The sequence below is a fragment of the Delphinus delphis genome, chromosome 7 (assembly GCF_949987515.2).
Source record: "Delphinus delphis chromosome 7, mDelDel1.2, whole genome shotgun sequence".
NCBI lineage: Eukaryota > Metazoa > Chordata > Mammalia > Artiodactyla > Delphinidae > Delphinus > Delphinus delphis.
The window spans coordinates 34,380,334-34,403,336 of NC_082689.1; the positions used below are offsets into that span (position 1 = coordinate 34,380,334).

At 43.1% G+C, this 23,003-nt stretch overlaps 1 protein-coding gene across 3 annotated transcripts in view; it reads right to left on the minus strand.

Moving 5' to 3' along the window:
• CFLAR (CASP8 and FADD like apoptosis regulator) overlaps positions 1 to 23,003 on the minus strand; it is a 55,984-nt gene that overhangs the window by 13,183 nt on the left and 19,798 nt on the right. For all 3 annotated transcript variants that reach the window (XM_060016321.1, XM_060016320.1, XM_060016322.1), the window contains exons 4-8: positions 22,698 to 22,833; positions 21,754 to 21,839; positions 18,716 to 18,773; positions 15,762 to 15,811; positions 14,999 to 15,080 (exon numbers count right to left, since the gene is read on the minus strand). In XM_060016321.1, coding sequence (XP_059872304.1) covers positions 14,999 to 15,080; positions 15,762 to 15,811; positions 18,716 to 18,773; positions 21,754 to 21,839; positions 22,698 to 22,833 — 412 coding nt within the window. The remainder of the gene's footprint in view (positions 1 to 14,998; positions 15,081 to 15,761; positions 15,812 to 18,715; positions 18,774 to 21,753; positions 21,840 to 22,697; positions 22,834 to 23,003) is intronic.

Sequence of the window (23,003 nt, forward strand, 5' to 3'; positions counted from 1 at the left end):
AAACGAACCAAGAGAGGAAATATTTTTTCCTTTTACCCAAAACAAAGTTGGGGATTGTTCAAAGGGCTCTTTCTTACAATAACTCACAAGTTCATAGGAATGGGTGCATTTGCAGCATGGAGATCTAAACCTAGATCCAATGGCCGCAGAAAGGGTGACCCAGGTCATGAGTTCCCTCACCTCCACCTGCTGTGAGCTGATCCGGAGGCCCCTGGATTTAAGCTGGGACCATTCCCAGACTCCCCAGCTCCTCTCATGACCTACTTCCCAGTGTAGCCTTTGACTGAGCAAGGGAGGGCCCTTGGCCAAGACGCCCTACAGCAGCGGTCCCCAACCTTTTTGGCACCAGGGAACGGTTTCGTGGAAGACACTTTTTCCACAGACTGGGGGTGGGGTGGGGTGAAGTTTCGGGACGATTCAAGCGCTTTACATTTATTGTGTACTTTATTTCTGTTATTATTACATTGTAATATATAATGAAATAATTCTACAACTCACCATAATGCAGAATCAGTGGGAGCCCTGAGCTTGTTTTCCTGCAACTAGATGGTCCCATCTGGGGGTGACGGGAGACAGTGACACCCAAAGTGTGTTTTTTTGTTTTGGTTTGGTTTTTTTGCAGCACGCGGGCCTCTCACTGTTGTGGCCTCTCCCGTTGCGGAGCACAGGCTCCGAACGCGCAGGCTCAGTGGCCATGGCTCACAGGCCCAGCCGCCCTGCGGCATGTGGGATCTTCCCAGATCAGGGCACGAACCCGTGTCCCCTGCATCGGCAGGCGGACTCTCAACCACTGCGCCACCAGGGAAGCCCGGAAGAGTGTTGTTTATGTCCAGTCTACTCCATGATCTCATTTTGGTTGCTGTCACTGCAGAAAACCCTGCTTCACAAAGATAGGATGTTGGAAATGAAAGCAGGCTTTTCCATGCTTTTGTGGCAATCTCAGGATATTCCACCTTGACTTTAATCCAGAATGTATGGAGGTCTGAAGTTGTCTCAAACATACTTTTAAGGCCACCATCATTTGCGATCTCAAGCAATTGATCCTCTTCTAGCGCAGACAAAGTCGATTCACCCAGCTTATTCACAAATGGGTTGCAGATCCATTCCTTCCCAGTTCGGGAGTCTTTTGTGGTTGGGAAGTAATGCTCAAACTCTTTTGAAAGCTGAGAGAGGTGATCATGCATCAGCTGGGAGAAAGAAGGCCCCAGTTCAGTCTCTTTCAAAATCTCTGCTAATGTTTGAAACATGTCAAAAATCCCAATGTTCACTCGTCACCCCCATAATTCCAGTTTGGCTTTGAATGCAGTCACTTTATCTGCCAACTTGAACACAGCTGTCGTTCTCCCCTGAAGTGACAGACTGAGTTCGGTGAGCAGGTTGAATATGTCACAAAAGTAAGCAAGTTTTGCGATCCATTCTGTGTCACTGAAATGTGCTGCCAGTGGTGACTGTTTTTCTACAAGAAATCCCTGGAGCGGCTCTCATAACTCAAAAACTCTGGCCGGTGATCTACCTTTAGAAGCCATGTCACTTCTGTGTATAAGAGAAGACGTGTGTGCTCTGGGTCCATCTCCTCACAGAGGGGCACGAACCGATGTGAGTTAAGGGCATGCACTTTAATGTCGTTGATAATTTTAACCATGTCCTGCAAAGCATTGTTAAGTTCAGGTACCATTTTTCGGCTAGCCGGCATTTTGCTCTGTGGATGACACAGCGCGTAGACACACATTCAGAAGCGACCTCTTTGACCCGTAGTGAAACCAGAAAGCCGTCCAGTCATGGCAGCCGCTCCATCTGTGCATATACCAACACAAAATGCCCAATTCAGTTTTCCTGATATGTAATCATTCAAAGACTTGAATAGTTCTGCAGCTGTGGTGTTGGTTGGCAACAAAAGTGCTCATAATATATCCTCATGCACATCCTCCTGAAAAATATATTGCACAAAAACAAGCATTGTTGCCTTGTTGTCAACATCGATAGACTCGTCAACCTGGATTGAGTACCACGGTGACTCATTAATCCTCTCTAACAACCGTGCCTCAATATCTTCTGCTATTTCATCAATTCGTCTAGTTACGGTGCTAGCCGAAAGAAGAACACGTGCCACCTTTTGAACTGCAGCCACTCCTGAAAGCTCATGACACATGTCCTTAGCAGTAGGCAGGATCAACTCTTCACCAATAGTAAAGGACTTCTTAGCTTTAGCAATGCAGTTAGCCACTAAGAATGATGCTCTCAATGCAGACACATTTGATGAACTGGTAGCCTTCAATGATTGTCTCTGTTCTTCGTGTTCACGTTTTTTTCTTTTGAAAAACTCCAAAGGCTTGTGGGGTTCTTTTTATATATAAACTTATTTCTTTATTTATTTTTGGCTGCGTTGGGTCTTCGTTGCTGCGAACGGGCTTTCTCTAGTTGCAGCGAGAGGCGGCTACTCTTCATTTCGGTGCGCGGGCTTCTCTTGTTGCAGAGCAGGGGCTCTAGGCACGCGGGCTCAGTAGTTGTGGCTCGCAGGCTCTAGAGCGCAGGCTCAGTAGTTGTGGGCTTAGTTGCTCCGCGGCATGTGGGATCTTCCCAGGCCAGGGCTCGAACCCGTGTCCCCTGCATTGGCAGGTGTGTTCTTAACCACTGCACCACCAGGGAAGTCCCCAAAGGCTTGTCTTTTGACGCAGGGTGCTTGGTCTCCATGTAGCGAAGCAGTTTTGAAGGTTTCATGGCTCCGTTGGATAGCCAGTCGCCACAAATTATACAAAGCAGGTTTGGAGAATGTGAATCACCTGTTGCAATGAACCCATAATTTAAGTAGGACTCTTGGTATTTCCTTTAAAATGAAGCTTTCTTTTTGTTGGCAGTCTTAGAGTCTTCTGCTGTCTCATCATTGGGTCTTTCCCTCTTTTTTTAAAAAATTAATTAATTTATTTATTTTTGGCTGCATTGGGTCTTCGTTTCTGTGCTAGGGCTTTATCTAGGTGCGGCAAGCGGGGGCCACTCTTCATCGCGGTGCGCGGGCCTCTCATTGTCGCAGCCCCTCTTGTTGCAGAGCACAGGCTCCAGACGCGCAGGCTTAGTAGTTGTGGCTCATGGGCCTAGCTGCTCCACGGCATGTGGGATCTTCCTGGACCAGGGCTCGAACCTGTGTCCCCTGCATTGGCAGGCAGATTCTCAACCACTGCGCCACCAGGGAAGCCCTTCCTCTTTTCAAAGAAGCTCTCCAGCACTGTTTGTTTTTTACCTATTTTGGCTAGGGTTAGCTTGAGGGCTTACCAAAACTGTGACTGAGACAAGTGCGCAGTACGGGAAAGAGGTGTGGACGGAAACGGTAAATAAAATAATGGGTGGGCCACGCATGGACTAAAGTAAGTGTTGGATTCTGACTTAAAGCCTGCCACCAGATGCAGCTTAACTGTCACTTGCCCCTCACTGATAGGGTTTTGATATGAGTCTGCGAGCAATTGACTTATTATGGTCACTGTGCAGTCAAACCCCTCTGCTAATGATAATCAGTATTTGCAGCCGCTCCCCAGCGCTAGCATCACCGCCTCAGCTCCGCCTCAGATCATCAGGCATTAGATTCTCATAAGGAGCGCGCAACCTAGATCCCTCACATGCGCAGTTCACAGTAGGGCTCACGCTCCTATGAAAATCTAATGCCGTCACTGATCTGACAGGAGGCGGAGCTCAGGCAATAATGCGAGTGATGGGGAGCGGCTGTAAATACAGATGAAGCTTCGCTTGCTCACCCGTCACTCACCTCCTGCTGTGTGGCCCCGGACCGGTACCAGTCAGTGGTTGGAGGGTTGGGGACCCCTGCCCTACAGGGCCCCCAGAGATTCTTCTCCTAGTTTCCAGGAATCCTGGGTTGACTTTGCCTCGAGAAGCAGTGTAAAGCAGTGGAAAAAGCAGACAAGCCTGCCTTCTAACACTGACCTCACCACACCTACAGGCTGCATTACTTTAAGGAAGTGGGTCTCCCTAGCTTTAAGTGGAAGTGAAGATACCCACCCCATGAGGATGCTATGAAGATTAAGTGAGATAATACAAATAAAGCTCCTGGTGCTCAATAAAAATATTCCTTGTTCTCTTTTTAAAAATCTTTTTGTTCATCTTCTAGAAGTTTCTATGGCCTTGGAACCCTAGAAATCCTACCCATCTACTTTGTTCCCATCTGCTCAGTTTGCCTTCATTGGAGAAGTAGGTACCGAATTGTTTCATCTTTCTAATAGCAAAGAGAGACATCTTTCTCTTCCTCATTCAAAAAGTCCACATCCTATTGAGCTACCCATTAAGTTTCTACTCCTTTTCTGAGGGATGCCTCCAGTTCTTAGTCCATTTTCAGAGCAGAAAAACCATTCTGTCCTAAGCCCAGAGGCTAAACAAGAATCTCCTAATTCAGGCTGTCATCCAAACTATTAGCCACTTCTCTGGATTTGCTTCCCTGTCTCATGACTATGTACCCACTTCTGTTCCTCCCCTGGGGTATGACCTTCCAGAAGTCTACGACTGCATTCACCCCAAACCAAACAACATGGTAGTAATCAGAGTACCTATAACTTCCACCAAGGAACAGAGGGGTCCTATCTCATACCAGTTTAGGCATCACACAAAGGGGTCAAGGGGAGATAAATAACTGAAGGTACATATAACAGTTTACTACAAATTCTCAATTCTCGACACTAAATGGGAACAATATGAAGTATGGATAGACAAATAATTCAGAGACTCACAGCTTCAACCAATAGTTTCAACTGTCTTGTCTTGCCAACTTTACCGACCACTAGTAAACTATAAAAGTAAAAGTAAGCAATCACAATTTCTCTTCTGGCTTCTCAGCAGGAAACAGGAAAAAGATTAAAAGTTGGAAAAGAAACACAGCCTTGGGTTAACAAAAATCTGGAATCCAAGCAGCCACTGGACAAATAAGAGCTGGCTTGTGTGCTCTTAATTTAATTCACCTAGCCTATGAGCAGTATCTGGACACAATCACATAGAGTCTTGTAGAACATTCCACTCAGGAGACCCACATCCTGCCAGATATGGCGGTTTTAAATAAGTCCATGATTCTTTGACACTCCTCCCTTAAAAAGATAGAGTGTAATTCCCCTCCCCTTGAATGTGGACCAACTTGGTAACTCGTTTCTAATGAATGGAATGTGGCAGAAGAGATACAACGTGACTTCCAAAGCCAGGTCACTGTGGAACAACTCACTCTGGGGGAAGCCAGTTGCCATGTCTTGAGAACACTCAATACAGGTCCCCAATGCCATGTGGAGGGGCCTCCATGGAGAAGAACTTAGGCCTCGCACCAACCAGCCACGTGACTGAGTACCTGAGAAGCCCCTCCAAAGCCAATCAAGCCTTCAGATGACCCCAGCTGACATCTGACCACAATCTCCCAAGAGGCTCAGGGCCAGAACAACCTGGCTAAGCCATTCCTAAATTCCAGACCCACAGAAACTGTGAGAGATATAAATAAATTAATACTGTTGTTTTAAGCTACTAAATTTTGGAGTGATTTGTACACATTATCAGATAAATATTTCACCAGGTAAGTCAACAAAAGGGAATGATAATAACCATTCCCTAAGAATGTAGTTAGGCTACTTACTTTTCTCCTTCTGCCTGGCCCGTAGGTAAGGGTGAAAAAATGAATTTGTATATATATATATATATATATGTCACGTCATAATGAAGAGATATAAAGAAGGTGCCAACCTCCTTAAAACCCTGTGATAAGTAAGAATTATCAGGAAATGACAGCTGCTGAAAACCTATTAAATACCTCACTTGTCCACATAGGATCTCAGAGTGGTAGAAAAGGCTTAGCAGCACCGCCCACTAGGCATGGCTTCTGAGGGTGTAGGCAAGGCTTCAGTACCCAGTTCTGTGCTCAGGATGAAACAAAGCGCTGTACCATGTGAGAGAACCTGGATTAGGACTCCAGTGCCATCCCCACTGCTTTAGTCCAAACTCTCCCTTTCAGGAGTCACACTCTCCAGTCATGGAGCATTCTCTCCTCTAGGGGGCAGAAGCAAACAGAGAAACACCAGACGCAAAGCTCTTTTGTTTACTTGTTATCTCAGACTGGCTTGCTCCCCTCAAAAGCCTCTTTTCACTGATAGATTTAGTCCCTTATCAAAGTCCTTGAAAGAAAGCCACAGTCTCCCTTTCCATCCTGATATGCAGAGGTCTGGACAGAACACATGCTGTCCTGTGCCTTAATCTCTTTTCTTTATCTGGCCTCCCCACAGGTTCTGGCTGGAGCAGCAGCTGGGCTGCCACAAGGCAGTCAGCAGGCAGCTGCGTGATACGGGTGAAAGAGGAACAGTCTTGGAATCACAAGATCTGAGTTTCAGTCCTGGCTCTTCCACCCACTTACTGGTCTGAACCTTGCCTGGTTCTGAAAAAAACGAACTGGTCCTGAAAAAAAACTAACTTATATTAGTAGAAGAGCTAAGAAGGAGATGGGAATCTGAGGTCTAGGGCAGGAAGTCCTTACCTAATAGAACAGAAGGAAAAGGGCTAAAAGCTGGAGGGGAATCCAAAAGCTATACAGGTCCCCAAGGCCAATCAGAGCACCAAATCTGGATGGGCCTCAGACCAAGAGGGAGCATCCCTTAAATATCCCTGTGGCAACAGTCACTCGATGGACACAGCCTGAAGTCATCACAGCTGGCACTTCCCAATAACAGCACATCTTTCCTCTATCAGTTGGTGAGGACTGATGCTAGCTGTTGTTCTTTCTCGGGCCAGCAAGAACACAGATATAGCCCAGTCTAATTTATAGGATCAAGGGGGTTGTGACAGTGTGACTTTGAACAAAGTACATCTGTAGTTTATTCATATATAAAATGGATCAATACCAATGCCTATACCGTGTCCTCCAGAAGGTGGCGGAGAGGACCCATTGAGATTTCTGTCAAGATGCTTTGCAAACTGTGAGTGCTTATTCAAATATATTAGTTTTAAAGAATATAGAGGCAGCCACTGCACCACAAATCATGGAGCCTGCCTGCGATGCGTCTCCTGCATGGAATATACCTCCTTAGAAACCAGAGGGAGGTCTCTACAGTCTAAACTAAAACGGACTCAGAGCAGCCAGATTCTATGTCCCATGTATCAACAGTAACTTCCTCGTCCTTACTTGCAAATTGGGGAAGAAAAACATGGGTGTGGGGTTTGGAAAATAAAGCTTCAACCAACTGCATTAGTCCCACTTCTCCTTCTACCCACCCTGGAAACCCCACTCCTGACCCAGCCCTCTCTCTCTAAAATTCAGCTGTTCCTTTATTAACTTCCTGAAATGATGAGGGATTTCTTCTGGCCTTGAAATTAGTACAGGGCTGTTAGTGAAGGGCTAGGATCAGCATTACCCACCCGTTTGGGGACTACTGAGATGAAATCCAAAGAACTAAATAAAATGTTATGATCTCATTCATTTAGAATGTGTTTTGACCGAAAATGAGCTCACATTTATCTTGACACTATCTAAAAAAAAGGATTCATTAAATAAATGTATAGAATAAATAAAAAAGAGGGGACGCTTCATCAGTCTATTTATGATCACTTATTGAGTACCTTTAATAAGCCCAGCTCAAGTTACTATAAGGTGCATGAATGGAACACAAGTGGGCAGGATATTCTTAGTGGAAAGGGGAGTTTTGAGGTCAAATGTGAATGAGAAATGCAAGGTTGACAAGACTTAACCAGGTTTCATTACAGGAACACTGATCGGAAACTTTAAGGCCAACATGCACTGCAAATCTCCTAAAGAGGAACAAATTCTTTTTTTTTTTTTTTTTTTGCGGTACGCAGGCCTCTCACTGTTGTGGCCTCTCCCGCTGTGGAGCACAGGCTCCGGATGCGCAGGCTCAGCGGCCATGGCTCACGGGCCCAGCCGCTCTGCGGCATGTGGGATCCTCCCGGACCGGGGCACGAACCCGTGTCCCCTGCATCGGCAGGCGGACTCTCAACCACTGTGCCACCAGGGAAGCCCAACAAATTATTTCTTAAACTCACTTGACCCCAAAACTCATGTTTTACAAAGTTCCTCTTCCTGTGTTACAGAAACACTGTGATGAGGCGATACAGATGAAGTAGACAATGTAGTTCCTGTTCTTCAAGGAGCCCATAATCTTGCTAGAGAAGCAAAGTGTATAAATGTGCACAAAACAATGACTGACATGTCACACAGAACAGTAGGATTTTAGGTAAAATAGGAAATCAGAGTAGGGAAGATCAGTGTGGTCTAAGACACCTGGAGAGAAGATTATGGGAAAGGTGCAATTCAGCTGCGGCTCCAAAAAAACAGGGCAAAGGAAAGGCCCCCAAGTGGAAGGATGATGGTGAATATAGACAGAATAAAGAGTGAGGGAGGAAGCGGGGTTGTGGGGAGTGGGGCTTGTATAAATCTGACTTTCCACTTGTTCAGGGACACCAACAATCAGGGGTGTTACTGGACAATCCATATACACTCAAAATTATAAACTACTTTATAAATGTCTTTTTTTTTTTTTTAAGCACAAATGATCACTAGTAATTCCTTCTGGACTAGCTTTTCTTAGGAGAAAACAATATCAATAATAAACATGTCAAGAGAGGCTTCTGTGGTCCCTCAGGTGGCCTAAAAGTCCTCTGCTTTTCCACATACCCACCACTCCTATCCACAATTCCAAGGCCCCAAAAGCTCTGAAAAACTTAGGTTCTTTTCCCTGACTCATTTTGCGGCAAAACCTTTCCTGAACTGATGAGAAGCTATTTATAGTCTTTATTCCACTTAGTGTAAATATTCATTCCTTTTGCTGTAGAAATAGTCACATATTTGATTATGGGGTCCTGCCCTAGACCCCACTGGAATGTTCTATAAATTACGGTATGTGGGCCATGTCATCTTTCTAAACTCTTAAAACTTTAACATTTTGAAATGCAAGGGTCTCCAATAAGGGATCGTGGACCTGTGATTCTTTCTACCCTAGCTTTATGCTGTCTGTGAAAAAGGGTTTGCTATGTAGCACTGATTTAAAGGGAAATTTCATTAGTGATGCTAGGTTTCCAACTGAATGGCTGCTTAATCTCAGAGGGTAAGAATGCCCAGAAAAAAAAGCAGACCACCACAGACTTCCTGGTCTTTTGCCCACAGGGAAGCTATCGCTAATAGTCTGCTAATCCCACAGGAGTTAAGAGGGGAGACCCCACTTCCTTGGCACTCAAGCTGGCAGGCAGCAGTAGCCGCTCCATGGGAACAAAGCCTCCATCCACCATCTCATGCGTCACTTACCACGTGTCTTCAAAGCTCAGGAGCAGAGGCCACAGTGGCTGCTCCGATCCCCCTTGCTGAGATTTGTTTACGTCTATCAGCGCAGGAAGATGCTACTGATTTGGGTTGTTGCCCATTCCACTAAGGGAAAATGAGGAGAGGAGGCTGGGTAATCCCAACGAGCAGCCAAGCTCCCATCAACACCAGTGCAAAGCTCTCTACGATCAACTCCGGGCTTTCAGGACTACTGCTGCTCTGTTAGAAGAGGAAGTTTACTTATGCAAGATTTCCCAGGGAAACATGCAGCATCTGCTAGAAGCATCTAAGCCTTAGCCTGGTTAAAAGTATAGAAAAATCTTCGAGCTTTTCAGAATGAGCAGGGAGAAGAGAGGGATAAACACGTCCTCTTAAAATCTGCAAACACCAGCTTTCATTCAGCAGCCTAAAAACCAGCCAGAGCCCTAGGTCAAGGTCCAGAGTCCAAGTGTCTGTGATGTGAGGCTTTCGCTTCTCGGCTCCAAACAAGAGCAAAAGTCCAGTGCTATGTCAGGGCACCTCAAAGCAGGGCCTCGCATAGGTCTAGCTTTGCTAGGTCTCTGACACAGGTGACGCAACACTGAGGACACCAAGCACAAAGTCACTGAACTAATTAGCCTCAAAACCTTAAGTCTCCATGTCTGCTCCAAGAGGAGGTTACTGACTTCTCCAAGGATTCTTCTCAAGAATGAGCCACCAAACAATAACCTTATAACCTTATCTTTGTTCACAATGTGGCTCTGAGGCCAGACTCTACTTCATGGCCTCCATACCTGCTTCACAAGGGCCAAGCATGGTGGGGTGTTTTTGTTTTTAATTTGAATAATTAATGTGTCCAAACTTTAATATGAACTTATTTCTTTTTGCTTCAGTACTCTACCAAACTTATCTTTTACTGCAGTAACATGATTTGGTGTATCAACTATACCATTCACTGCTTTTTATATTTAAATGATTTTTTTAACATCTTTATTGGAGTATAATTGCTTTACATTTTTGTGTTAGTTTCTGCTGTATAATAAAGTGAATCAGCTAAACATATACATATATCCCTATATCCCCTCCCTCTTGTGTCTCCCTCCTACCCTCCCTATCCTACCCCTCTAGGTGGTCTCAGAGCACCAAGCTGATCTCCCTGTGCTATGCGGCTGCTTCCCACTAGCTATCTATTTTACATTTGGTAGTGTACATATGTCAATGCTATTCTCTCACTTAGTCCCAGCTTAGTCCCCCCTCCCTACGTCCTCAAGTCCATTCTCTACGTCTGCGTCTTTATTCCTGTCCTGCCCCTAGGTTCTTCAGAACCATGTATTTTTTTTTTTTAGATTCCATATATATGTGTTAGCATACAGTATTTGTTTTTCTTAGTTCCCCAACCAGGGATCAAACCCACAACCCCTGCATTGGAAGGCGGATTCTTTACCACTGGGCAACCAGGGAAGTCCCAAGCATGGTGTTCTGCAATAGCAGGGGTGCAATAAACATTTATGGGATAAAGGAAGTATAAATCTATAAAGGTTTGGGGAAATTACATATTCTGGATAAAAGTCTGATTTTTTTTTTTTTGAGGACAGGAAAAGATAGGTATAAGAGAGTCTTCCAAATTCTACAGGTACAAAGGAATGGTTTTAGAAACACACCAAGACCAGTAGAGCTTACTCCTTCATTCATTCACCCAACAAATATTTACTGAGCTCCCACGTACCAGGCATGGTTCCAGGTTCTGGAGACACATAGGAAAAGCTCCCCACCCGCATGGAACTTACAGCAAAGTAGCTAAAAGCAGAGGCTTTGCAGTCAAGCTTTCAAATCCCAGCTCTATTACTTAACTAGAGAAGTTAGAAAGGGAGTTTATTGTGCTCTACTTGCTCACCTTGAAAATGGGGATAATAGTATCTATCTTGCAGTAATATTTATGAAAATTAAGTGAGAATCCCTGTAAAGGAATTAGCAAAGCACCTGACACATAGTATATTTTTAATAAATTTTACACCCTGGGACTTCCCTGGTGGCACAATGGTTAAGAATCTGCCTGTCAATGCAAGGGACATGGGTTTGATCCCTGGTCTGGGAAGATCCCACATGCTGTGGAGCAACTAAACCCGTGTGCCACAACTACTGAGCCTGCGCTCTAGAGCCCGAGAGCTACAACTACTGAACCCGAGCACCACAACTACTGAAGACGGCGTGCCCTAGAGTCCGTGCTCCACAACAAGAGAAGCCACCACAATGAGAAGCCCACATGCCACAACGAAGAGTAGCCCGCACTCACCACAACTAGAGAAAGCCCGCGCGCAGCAACGAAGACCCAACACAGCAAAAAAAAAAATTTACACCCTGATCACTACCACCCTCAAGTTAGTCTTACCATATTACTGTTAGTTTCTTTCTTTCTTTTTTTTTTTTTTTTAATGGGTTTGGGAGAGTTAGATCCTTAGGAAGAGAGAACAATTAGTGGGCTCGTGAAGTGAACCTGGGCAAGAAGCTGTGAAGAGGAAGAGAATTTGAGACAGTTTTAAAAAAAGGTGGTGAAGGGGGTGGTATTTACCAGCAATCCCACTCAGGAGAATTGAAAATATATGTCCACACAAAAACTTGTATTAGTCAGGGTTCTCCAGAGAAAAGAACCAATAAGATAATACAGTGATATGTATAAGAGATTTATTACAAGAAGTGAGAGCCCTCATTTCTAGTAATAATGTTTATTGCCAGACTCCTGCACTCCTCCCAAATGTTCAGCGTTAACCAAGTGAGAAAGTTAACTAGGGAAGAGACAAAGGAAACCCCACAGGATCATCTAGACGAACTGGTGTCTAGACGAATTGTCTAGACGAATCATCTAGACAGTCATCTAGATGTGGCCTCAAGCCCAGTTATTTGTATTGTTCCCAGAAGCAGGGAGAGCTTGAGTCAAGGAAGCAGATGTACAAATGCACCTCAGGCCAATACCTGTTCTTACCTCATCAAAGATGCCGCTGCTCCAGCTCCTAGAGATTCTGATTCTACTCTCCTTTCCATTTTTCTCTCGCATCAGGCCTTGCCACTCTCTGCCCTCCCTCCCCCTGGCGTTTGTGTTCAGATTCTCTTTCTCTGTCATGCCCGCTCATACCATGACTAGTAGTAGTCTCCCCAGCTATCCACCTGCGTATGTTCCCAGAAGTTACCCCCTCTTGGGGTTACCCCTTCTATTCCAGTTAGCCCCAGGCAATGGGGACCTGCCCCACTCCCCCATGAGCCCAGAGCAGGCCTCAGGACTCCAGTTCTCTGGTCCCTCACTTGTCTGGGTCAGGCTCCATGTACCAAGCACAAAGCCATGGCAAGTTCTAGCTCAGTGGTTTGCAACTAAAATTAAACAAACAAAATGGACAAATAACATTAACTGGCATTTAGTACGTGCTTACAGTGTGTGTGTCCGGCACTGCCCAAAGTTCTTTACAGGTAGGACTCATTCATTCCTCCCAACCTCCCTATGAGGTAGGTCCTGTTATTAACGCATTCTACAGATGAAAAACTGAGCTACAGAGAGGCTAGAAAAACTGCCACAGGTAACAAGCTAGGCCATGGCAAAGCCATGATTCATACCCACACAGTCGTATTCCAGGGCTCAACTCTGATCTCAATCCTATAATACAGAAAAATACAAATATACACTCAGTCCCTGCCTAAAAGAGGCCCCTAACTCAGCAAGGGAAGCAGACAGTGGATTATAGCCACAAATTCACAACAAGTCATGGCTTTATCTTTGTGATTCTCCTCATACAACAGCTACACATCCTGCACCAAGTCCAGTGGGGAACTTCCTGCTAACGCATGAAGCAGAGCTGATTACAACCAAAAGAGGAGGACAATTACACAATCTCTTTTAAAGCAGGAAGTTACTCACTGAGAAAATATTTTCTCATTCTTATGTGAATACTAATGGCTAAAACAGAAAGAACACATCTTGTACATCAACTACACCTCAATTTAAGAAAAATAAAATTAAATAAATAAATAAAGGACACATCTATAGCTCAGGAGATGGCATTTCTCACATCGAACCAAATATAGGACATGAGAAAGTGAGATCATACCTGAAATCCTGGGAAATTCAGCCTAATATTTGCTAATTTGATCTTCTGTTGGATTCTCCTCTCATAAAACTCACCATGGTAACATTCTTTTTTTTTCTGCGTTACGCGGGCCTCTCACTGTTGCGGCCTCTCCCGTTGCGGAGCACAGGCTCCGGACGCGCAGGCTCAGCAGCCATGGCTCACGGGCCCAGCCGCTCCGCGGCATGTGGGATCTTGGCGGACCGGCGCACGAACCCGTGTTCCCTGCATTGGCAGGCGGACTCTCAGCCACTGTGCCACCAGGGAAGCCCCCCCACGGTAACATTCTAAGTGAGCCTAGAAGACAGTTCTGACTCATTCTAAGAGAATATTGAGAAGCTGGACAACTGTGGAAATAGAACGAGCAATCCTTTCAAGAAAGAGATAAGGATTTCCCTGGTGGCACAGCGGTTGAGAATCCGCCTGCCAGGGCCGGGGGGGCACGGGTTCAAGCCCTGGTCCGGATGAATTCCACATGCCGCAGAGCAATTGGGCCCGCGATCCACAGCTACTGAGCCTGCACTCTAGAGCCCGCGAGCCACAACTACTGAAGCCTGTGCTCCTAGAGCCCGTGCTCCTCAATAAGAGAAGCCACCGCCATGAGAAGCCCACGCACCGCAACCAAGAGTAGCCCCCGCTCGCTGCAATTAGAGAAAGCCCGCGTGCAGCAACGAAAATCCAACGCAGCCAAAAATAAATAAATTTATTTATTTAAAATAAATTAATTTTTTTGAAAAGAAAGAGATAAATAATTAAACTGAACGTTATTGTACTTATCTAGGCTCTTCTCCTTCTTTGTGATGCATCATCAGTGACTAATTCAGTTCGAATCAGACATCCAAAAACTGAGCAAAAGAATCGATTCAGATCCAAAGTTGACACACAGGTAGTACACACTCAGGCCAATAACCAAAGTCCAGGGTGACAGAACTGAGGAACACATTGCCTCTAAGTGAACACAAAGTTAGCCTATTTTTAATGTTCCCCAGAAGCGCTTTCAGAGTCTATCTAGGTGAAATGATGGGGTATCTGATAATACTGAAGCCCAGAAAACTTTCCATTTTAAACCCCCCTTTGGATCCCAGGACTCCTCCCCGCCACAGCATCCAGCCTGGAAAGACAAGACTGAAGCTCACCAACTTTCACAAAGTTTGCCTTTGTGCCAGAGACAACGCTATGTGTTCCCCCAACCTCCTTTCATTTTCTTCCTGACACACAACTTGTCTACTGTGGTTGGATGGGGCACATGAGTTCTAACCAAAGGAATGAGGGTGGAAATGATGCCTATCACTTTCAGGCCTGTCCCTAAAGTCTCTTGTGAGATCTTCCACTCGCTTCCTTCCTCCACCAGCCAGATAGAGAGGATCCTGAGGAAAACTCAAAGCCCTCAGATGATGACGCTACTCACGAGCACATGGAACAAAGCTCTACAGTACCACCCGCACCAGACTGCAACATGAGTGAGAAACTACCCTTCATGTGTGAAACCACATGCTGGCATCGGTTTGTTACAGCAGCTAGTGTGGCTCGCTCGATGGATACAGCTTGTGTGTGCCGTGATCTCACTGTGATCTCACTGTGGGAGCACCAGTTCATCTGGAGCATTCACACCTACCTGTGTCATTGCCAATGCAATCAATTATCAGGCAGATTCCCAGGGGCTCGCTCTGCATCTTGTATCTCTCTTCCAGTATGTGCTGGAAAGGAAAGCAGGGATTGTTAAAGACCCTAAACATTGTTCTTTTCCTCAAGGTTCCACCCATATGATCTTTTCTTTTGGATTTCCTTAAATTTCCTTTTGGCAGGTGACTCACTCAATAGACACAGGCTGAAGTCATCACAGCTGACATTTCCCTTCAATATCAACACGTTATTTCAGTTTCTATTTAATTTTAATAAAAATTGCAGTCTCTTTACGCATGTCTTAGCTTTGTGGGATAAAGATAATTTAAAACACAGAGAAAAGATGGGTCATATGTTTCCACAGTAACCTGAGATTGTACAAGTGATATCTTTCCAAACCAATACAAAAGGAGGCCTTTCTATTACGGAGAAGAGGTATCAGCATAGAAAAAGTCAGAACAAGTCAAAGTTCAGTGTCACTGCTTACTTATATATTCAGCAATCACTCAGCTGAGAAGAGAAATGCCACTTTGGAATTTTCCTGCAAAGTTCACTAATGCAATCCACTTCAACATCTTTCTCTTTGCTACATCCAAGGTTCCCCTTTAGAACAGAAGAGTTCTCAGAATAGCACACCCTCAGCATCCTATTGTTACAAAGAATTCTTAATGGACAGATATTTTTAAAGCCATCAGTGTTCTCCACAGATACTGTGCTTACAATACAATACCAAATCAGATCATTTAATTCTGTACCTGAGGTAAAAATGCTTCTGATTCCTGAATGGATGTCTTCACTGGTTCTCCTGGGGGATGAGAGAGAAATCATTTACAAAGCTGAAGGAGAACTAGCCCTAATCCTAGTTCCTGCGGGCTGCGTTTCTTTATGTCACACCATTTTTCTTTCCCTATTTTCTTCCCCCTACTGTCTTTTCTTTCCCCATCTATACTCAGCCCCAAGCTTCTAACCTCACACTGAAAAACCTAACTGATAAGAAAACACAAGTCCCCATGCTAAACAGGGGTTATGTAGAAAAACTGCTTAAATAGAAGTAAAAGAAGGCTCTCCCTTGCCCTTCTCCAGGTAAGGACCCAGTGACTGGTGAGGTTTTAACCTGATAGGGAGAATTTAATAAACTAACCACCCAACAATATCAATAGCTTTACTGCATGTGCTGAAATTGTGCACAGTGCCTCAAGGGAACAACCTTAGAGACACAGAGAAGGGAAAGCTTTTGTGGGTTTGCCACTTATAGAACAGATGGCCATGTTTTCTTAGTCCAGTGATATTGGGAGATCACAAAATAAAATGTCAATGGTAAGATAGGGGACAGTGGGCTTAGCAAATATATATGAACCTAGAGCAAACTCTGTAGATAAAAAATGACTTTACTAGTCCCAGGGAGGTGGAGAAACCACCAGTTTTGAAGCCATAAAGGGCTGGCTGAAACCCTAGCACCATCACTAACAAGTCCTGTGATCTTGGGCAAGTTTCTGAAGTCTCAGGGTGTGTTGGGTTTTGTTTTGCCTTGTTTTGTTTTTTAATCTCTGAGATGAGCATCTAATTTATGACTGCTGCAAAAATGAGAAATAACGTCTAAAGACAGGAAAAGAAAATGCCAATATTTGGTAAGGTTTGGGGGAAATGAATACTTTCAAATGGTAATGCTGTATAAGTTGAAAACAGTTTTTTTTTTTTTTTTCTTTCTTTTTGCGGTACGCAGGACTCTCACTGCTGTGGCCTCTCCCATTGCAGAGCACAGGCTCCGCACGCGCAGGCTCCGCGGCCATGGCTCATGGGTCTAGCCGCTCCACAGCATGTGGGATCTTCCCGGACCGGGTCACGAACCCATGTCCCCTGCATCAGCAGGCGGACTCTCAACCACTGTGCCACCAGGGAAGCCCTGAAACAGTCTTTTTAAAGGACAATTAGCAATACCCTTTAAACCAACATTCTGCTTCTAGAAGTTTATCCTAAGGAAATAATAGAGCACGTGTGCAAAAATGTCAAGGAGATGTACTGAAGGACTGTTTGTAATGGCCCTAAGCTAGAAAGAAACTAGAAGTCTACCAACATGAAATTGGTTAAATAAACTATGATACATACAGTGGAATACTATGCAATGTTAAAAAGGATATGAGAAATCTTTATGTATTTGATAAGAAAAGATATGCAGGATGTATTAAGTGAAAAACAGATTACTGAATAATGTGTATAATATGGAGCCAACGTACTTAAAAATTTTACATGTGTTTGTGTGCGTACGCCTACATATACTTACTAGAGGTACACAGATCAAATATTAACAGTGGCTATGTCTGATACGCAGAATTAAGAGGAAATTTCACTTTATCTTTTTGTATTTTAGCAATCATGGCTTAACAGAATTTAAAAAACACACAAAATAATATATGTAATATGTCCATCTCAGTGCAGGGCACTTAGCCCTTACTGAAAGTTTATTAAGCAATAAACTGTAGTTATTATCATCAACATCCAATTGAAATCTATTTGGAAGTCCAAAATAATATGAATACTTGGTTTGATTATTTTAAACTTCTATTAGATTAAGGTCAAGTTATCAGGATGCTTTTCTCTTTTACTAGCAAATGAACCACATCCGGGCCAAAGCACTAGCTCTCCTAAGGACCTGCAGGGCTGTTGGGAGCCTCACTTACCTCACCTGTTTAATTACCATCAAGGGTAAACCTGTCATCAGGGAACCCAATGGAAAAAACACTGATTATTTTAAATTCCTATCCAAATCTACCAGGTCTCCCATTTTAAACAGCTAATTCTCACCACCTCACCAGTGTTTTAAGAAACATACTGTCACCTCAGAAATTAATTTGCTCCTCAACAGCTTTTGCTGGAGAGCTGACCTTTCCATAGGAAAGGCTGGGCATGAGCTGCTCCATCTGGCTGAGCTGGGCAGAATGCTTGCAGGTGCACACAGACAGCATGTCGGCTGAGTCATGAGGTGTTGCCATATAGAGGAGGTTTCCATCAGGCCACTGCCCTGCTCTCTACCTTCAGGATCGCCCCTGCACACAAATTCCAAGCTCCTCAGGGAAGACTGAGTCCTCCTTACCTGTCTATGCAGCCCCACCTCCGGGAGGTCTTAAGTACTACAGTAAGAGACTGACCCTCAGCCCTCACTTCAAGGAGGACTCAAGACAAGCAAAAAATACACTTCTTGAAAATGATGGGATCAAGTACTGATGTTTTGAGAGCGATGAGAGAGATCTTAAATCCCTTAAATCTTATGGTTGAAATGACTAGGTGTTTTTTTTTTCTTCCTTTCTTTGTAGGGGTGGGGAATGTCATCTGTACAGTATCTAGATTTATTAAATGGGCTATAAAACAAGATCCTAGTAACCTTTCTTCTTCCTGCTGCTAGATATTTGGTTTAACATGGCTCATTACCGTGGCTAGATTAATGTTTAACATGGCCTGGTTATAGTTCTATTTCAGGTATAAATGTTATATCTCTTAAAAAATATGGTCAAGATGATGAAGCTGATGAAGTAAGAGGTGTTTAAATTCAAATAAGCTAATTTGATGGATAACTAGAAATGCCAATGAATACATTTTATTTTGAGAACTTAAAATATGTAGATAAAAGAAAGGCAACTCTAAAAATGCAACATTCTGTACTTGAATTATCAATCAATTATAAAGAATGACTATAAAGAAAAGCTGGTCTTACTCTGAATGTCACGTTGTCCCGTCATGAGTCTGTGTTCTTTACTCCTCCCATTCTGGAACTTCAAATATAAAAAACAAGGTCACACTCCCTGTCATTTTTCAGAGACATTATATTACACCTCTTTAAATATCTCGATAGGATTCTTACCCAGGAAAAAATAAAAATATCACATTCACTGTTAAATTATCTAAAGAAGGCTAGCAAGAGCCATTAACTCCATAAATCCATATTCTATGGCCAAAGTAGCAATTCAAAGTGAAAATACAATGAATGTGTAAATATGCTCAACTAGCATTTAGAACATGGTATAGGAGAGTTGCTACAATAGCTCCAAGTTAGAACAAGCTGTTGGAACATGCAGGTGACATTCAACCTGGTCTTTAACACAGAGACAAGGTACAGTATGGTTAAGAGTGGGAGTGGGATTCTGCCACTTACTAGCTATGTAACTTTGAGCAAGTTCTTTAACTATATGTCTGTTTCTTTATCTTCAAAATGAGGATAATAATAGTACTTACCTGATAATTTTTTTGAAGATGAAATGTACACAAAGCACTCAGCACAGTGCCTTTTAAGCACACGGAAGTGCTGAATAAATGTCCAGTTATTCTTTTTCTATAATGCCTAGCTACACAAAAGCCACATGTGGGAGTGGTTCTTGAAAATTAGCTACCCTTTCTGAGGGCCAGAATGGGATGAATCAGAGAATGAAAGATTGAACAGACCCTTTCTCTTCTCAGATGACAGGTCCTGTGTAAGGTACACATAGCATACACTGTCAACCATCTGATACGCTCAGCTTTCAAGTGACAGTTCTCCTCTGAAGCTATCCTAGCCAAAAGAGAGAAGTACACTATTTATTAAGCTGTGTCTGTAGCTAAGTCTGTGCATCTAAATGAAAGAAAAACATATAAGTTGCTTTTATCACTAATAACCAATGACTTAGCCAGAGGATAATGATATTAGATAGAATTTGGAACCCCACATAGGTGTGCGTTCACTTTTACATACTATTAAAGAGATATAACATGAAATCAAAGCTAGATTTATTGCAGATAAATAGAAAAAGCGTTATATTACAGAGTCACAACTTTCTTTTTTTTGGCTGCACAGCGCGGCTTGAGGGATCTTAGTTCCCCAACCAGGGATCAAATCCGTGCCCTCTGCAGTGGAAGCACGGAGTCCTAACCACTGGACCGCCAAGGAATTCCCACAACTTCTTTATTCTATAGTATGTTGGTATCATTTGTTATTTAATGCCACTGTAATTTTTAAAGCACTTTTGCAGCCTTGTATGAGTTAACATCCAGGTATTCAGTTCCCAAATCTTGTGAGGAATTCACCGAATCCATATGCCACAGTGCCTGCTAACTAAATGAATGAATGATCAGGGTCACAGATTAATATAGCAAATTTAAAGAAAAATTTACACACAGAGCATGTGGGTTCCTAATAGGCTACATGGACAGTGAATACAATTACTTGCATTAACAAAATAGAAAGACAATAACAAAAATATGGCAGGCTTTCAACTAAGAATGACAGTATAATTTATGTTAGATAGACAATAGCAAAGAAAGCCCAGAAAATCTGGATCTGAATCCTAAATCAGTTTTCTCTCATGATTTGGTATCACAGAGATTCAGAAGGACAAAAAAAAGCATATTTAATTCTTGAAAAACATGACAGATATATCTAAGCTATGACTTGATACCATGTAGTTTATTAAATACACCATGGTGTAGAGAAAGGAGTATGGACTGGCCCAGATCTGGCGGTAGGTAGCAGTGGGCAGTCACTTAATGTTCCTTAGGCCTGAATGTCCTTATTTATTTAATGAGGGTGTTGGACAGTATAATGCTTACCATCCATCTGAGCTCTGAAATTCTATTGCTTAGTGGTATCTCTTACAGATTATATTCTCCACAAAACTATTTTTATTACAGGTATAGTCAATATGTTCATCACACACTTTTATGAAAGTGCTGATGATTTAATCACAGATTATAAACTGTGGTCTAAGTCCTAACTACAAATTCCACATATCCTTATATGGAATTAGGATGAGGATGAGATTACACTAAGGTTAACTTCTCAAGATAAAAGATTAACCAAAGCACAATTCTGATGATAACCTTGCACCATTGACTAACACAACAACCAGAAGTGACTACATATTATTTATGGTCACAAATCGATCACTCAGTAACATCACCCAATAACAAAAACACGTTTGTTGAAATCATTGAAATAAGCTCAATGAAAAGCAAATGCACAGAGAGGTAAATACAAGGTTATTTATTTTGAAGTATTGTTTCATAACAAAAGATTGGGGATAATCTAAAAGTCCACATATACAAGAAAAGGCTAAACATATTGATACATCTAGAAAGTGAAACTATGTTCCATCATTAAAAACAATGATTAAATAAAGGCAGTCCCGTATGATTCATACGAAACAATTTCTAAGAATTCTCAGATCAGGAAGTGGACATAGTGTATTAGCATTTGTACAGAAGAAAAAAATACAAATTAAATATGATATGTGTATAGACTATCTTTGGATAGAAGAAACTGGTTAACAATAGCTGTCTCTGGGGAAAGGAACTGGGGTAAGAGGAAATACACTTTAAAAATTCTTTTAGCGCATTTTGAATTCTTTGTCCATGAGCATGTCCTACCTATTTTTACTTAAGAAGTTAGATTTTCAAAGGGACAAGTGAACAATGAAAAAAATGTTTGTATATGTAGATACACACACAGGAAAACAAAAAGACTAGAAGGGAATAACTGTTAACATGGAGGTGATTTATTTTCTTCCCTTTATATATATTTCTCTGTATTTTCCAAATTATTTCAATGAACACATGTTAGCTTTGAAATTATAAGAATTTATACATATTTTAAAACAAATGCACATTTCTGTCACAATTTTTTTCAGATATTAAACAAAGTACATGCTGGGAGAATATGTACATTTTTATCAAAGTTCTTAAATTGTTTCATGCTGGGATTCCACACATTTGCTCCAGACTCACCCTTAGGTTATATGAAGGATCCTTAACACTCAAGTTTGGCAGAGATGCCTGGAGAGCATTTACATAATTTGTTTCCACTCCTTGAGCTGCAAGCAGAAGACAGGCTCTGAGTTAAGATTTACAAATTATCATCAAATGAATCTTCAACAGTGGCTCAGTTCATGGTCAATCATGATCTTTCAAAATACCCTAACCTTTCCAGCCCCCTTACTGAATTCAAAATATCAGATCAGATGACTCTTCTATCAACGTCATTAAGAACAGACTAAAAATTCTACTCCTGTTCTTGATCTTGAATTAGCCATTGGGGGGGTTGGGGCACGGCTGTGTGTAGATCACTGAGTATCAGTCATGCCCTGTGGTGGTAGCAGACTGCTAGCAGAGCCCACGCTGAGTGTGAGTCTAATAGACAACGGGTAGGGGTGCCATGAGAGAGAAGGCCAGGGTGAGCTGGTCCCCTTATGGGAGGAGAGGTTCTCAGCAGAAAAGATGCCCTTTTGCATGAGGAGGTTTTGTGCAACTGGAGACATATGCAGGGCAGTTATAGGACCCCAGCGATAGGATATCATCCCAAGTCAGGCCAAACTCTGGAGCAAGGCAGCAGGGCTCAGCATAGACTCAAAAGCCCTGAGTGCCCACAGCGCCACCAGCCAGTACAGAAAGTGCGGGTGCAGACTCTTTCCTGAAGACCAAAATGTTAAGAACTGCTTGGCGGCATTTTGCAGAGGGCCAAGACTGTGTGGTCAGGGGTGCTGGGTGATGAAGTTAGCAGATGGGGGGGTATGGAGGATATAAACGGTTCTGATCTCTAGCCACAGGCTGGTGGGAGCTGTGGACCTTCGGGTTCTGTTCCATCCACTCGTCCAACACATGGGTCTCTACCAATGAAACCCACTGTGCACAGATACTTCCTTAGGCCACAGAGAGGCCAAAATGCTGCTTACCAGACTGCTTGTATTTCTGGATTTTTGTCTTCAGGTCTATTCTGTGGATGTTCCTTAGGCATTTTTCTAATAAATCCAAGTGATCTGGAGCAACCAGGTTTAGCTTCTCCAATTCAATCACAAGATCCAAGAAACTCTAAGAGAACCACCAACAAGAAACAAATGTCAGTAGGGCTGACTATTAGGCCTCATATGCAAACCTCAGGTTGTGTAATTTATTAGAGCAAGAAAATGTGACCAGAGGAGCCCTTTCAGTGACCTTCAGTGATCCTAAACCAGACCTCTCTGTTTTATAGTCCCTCCAAA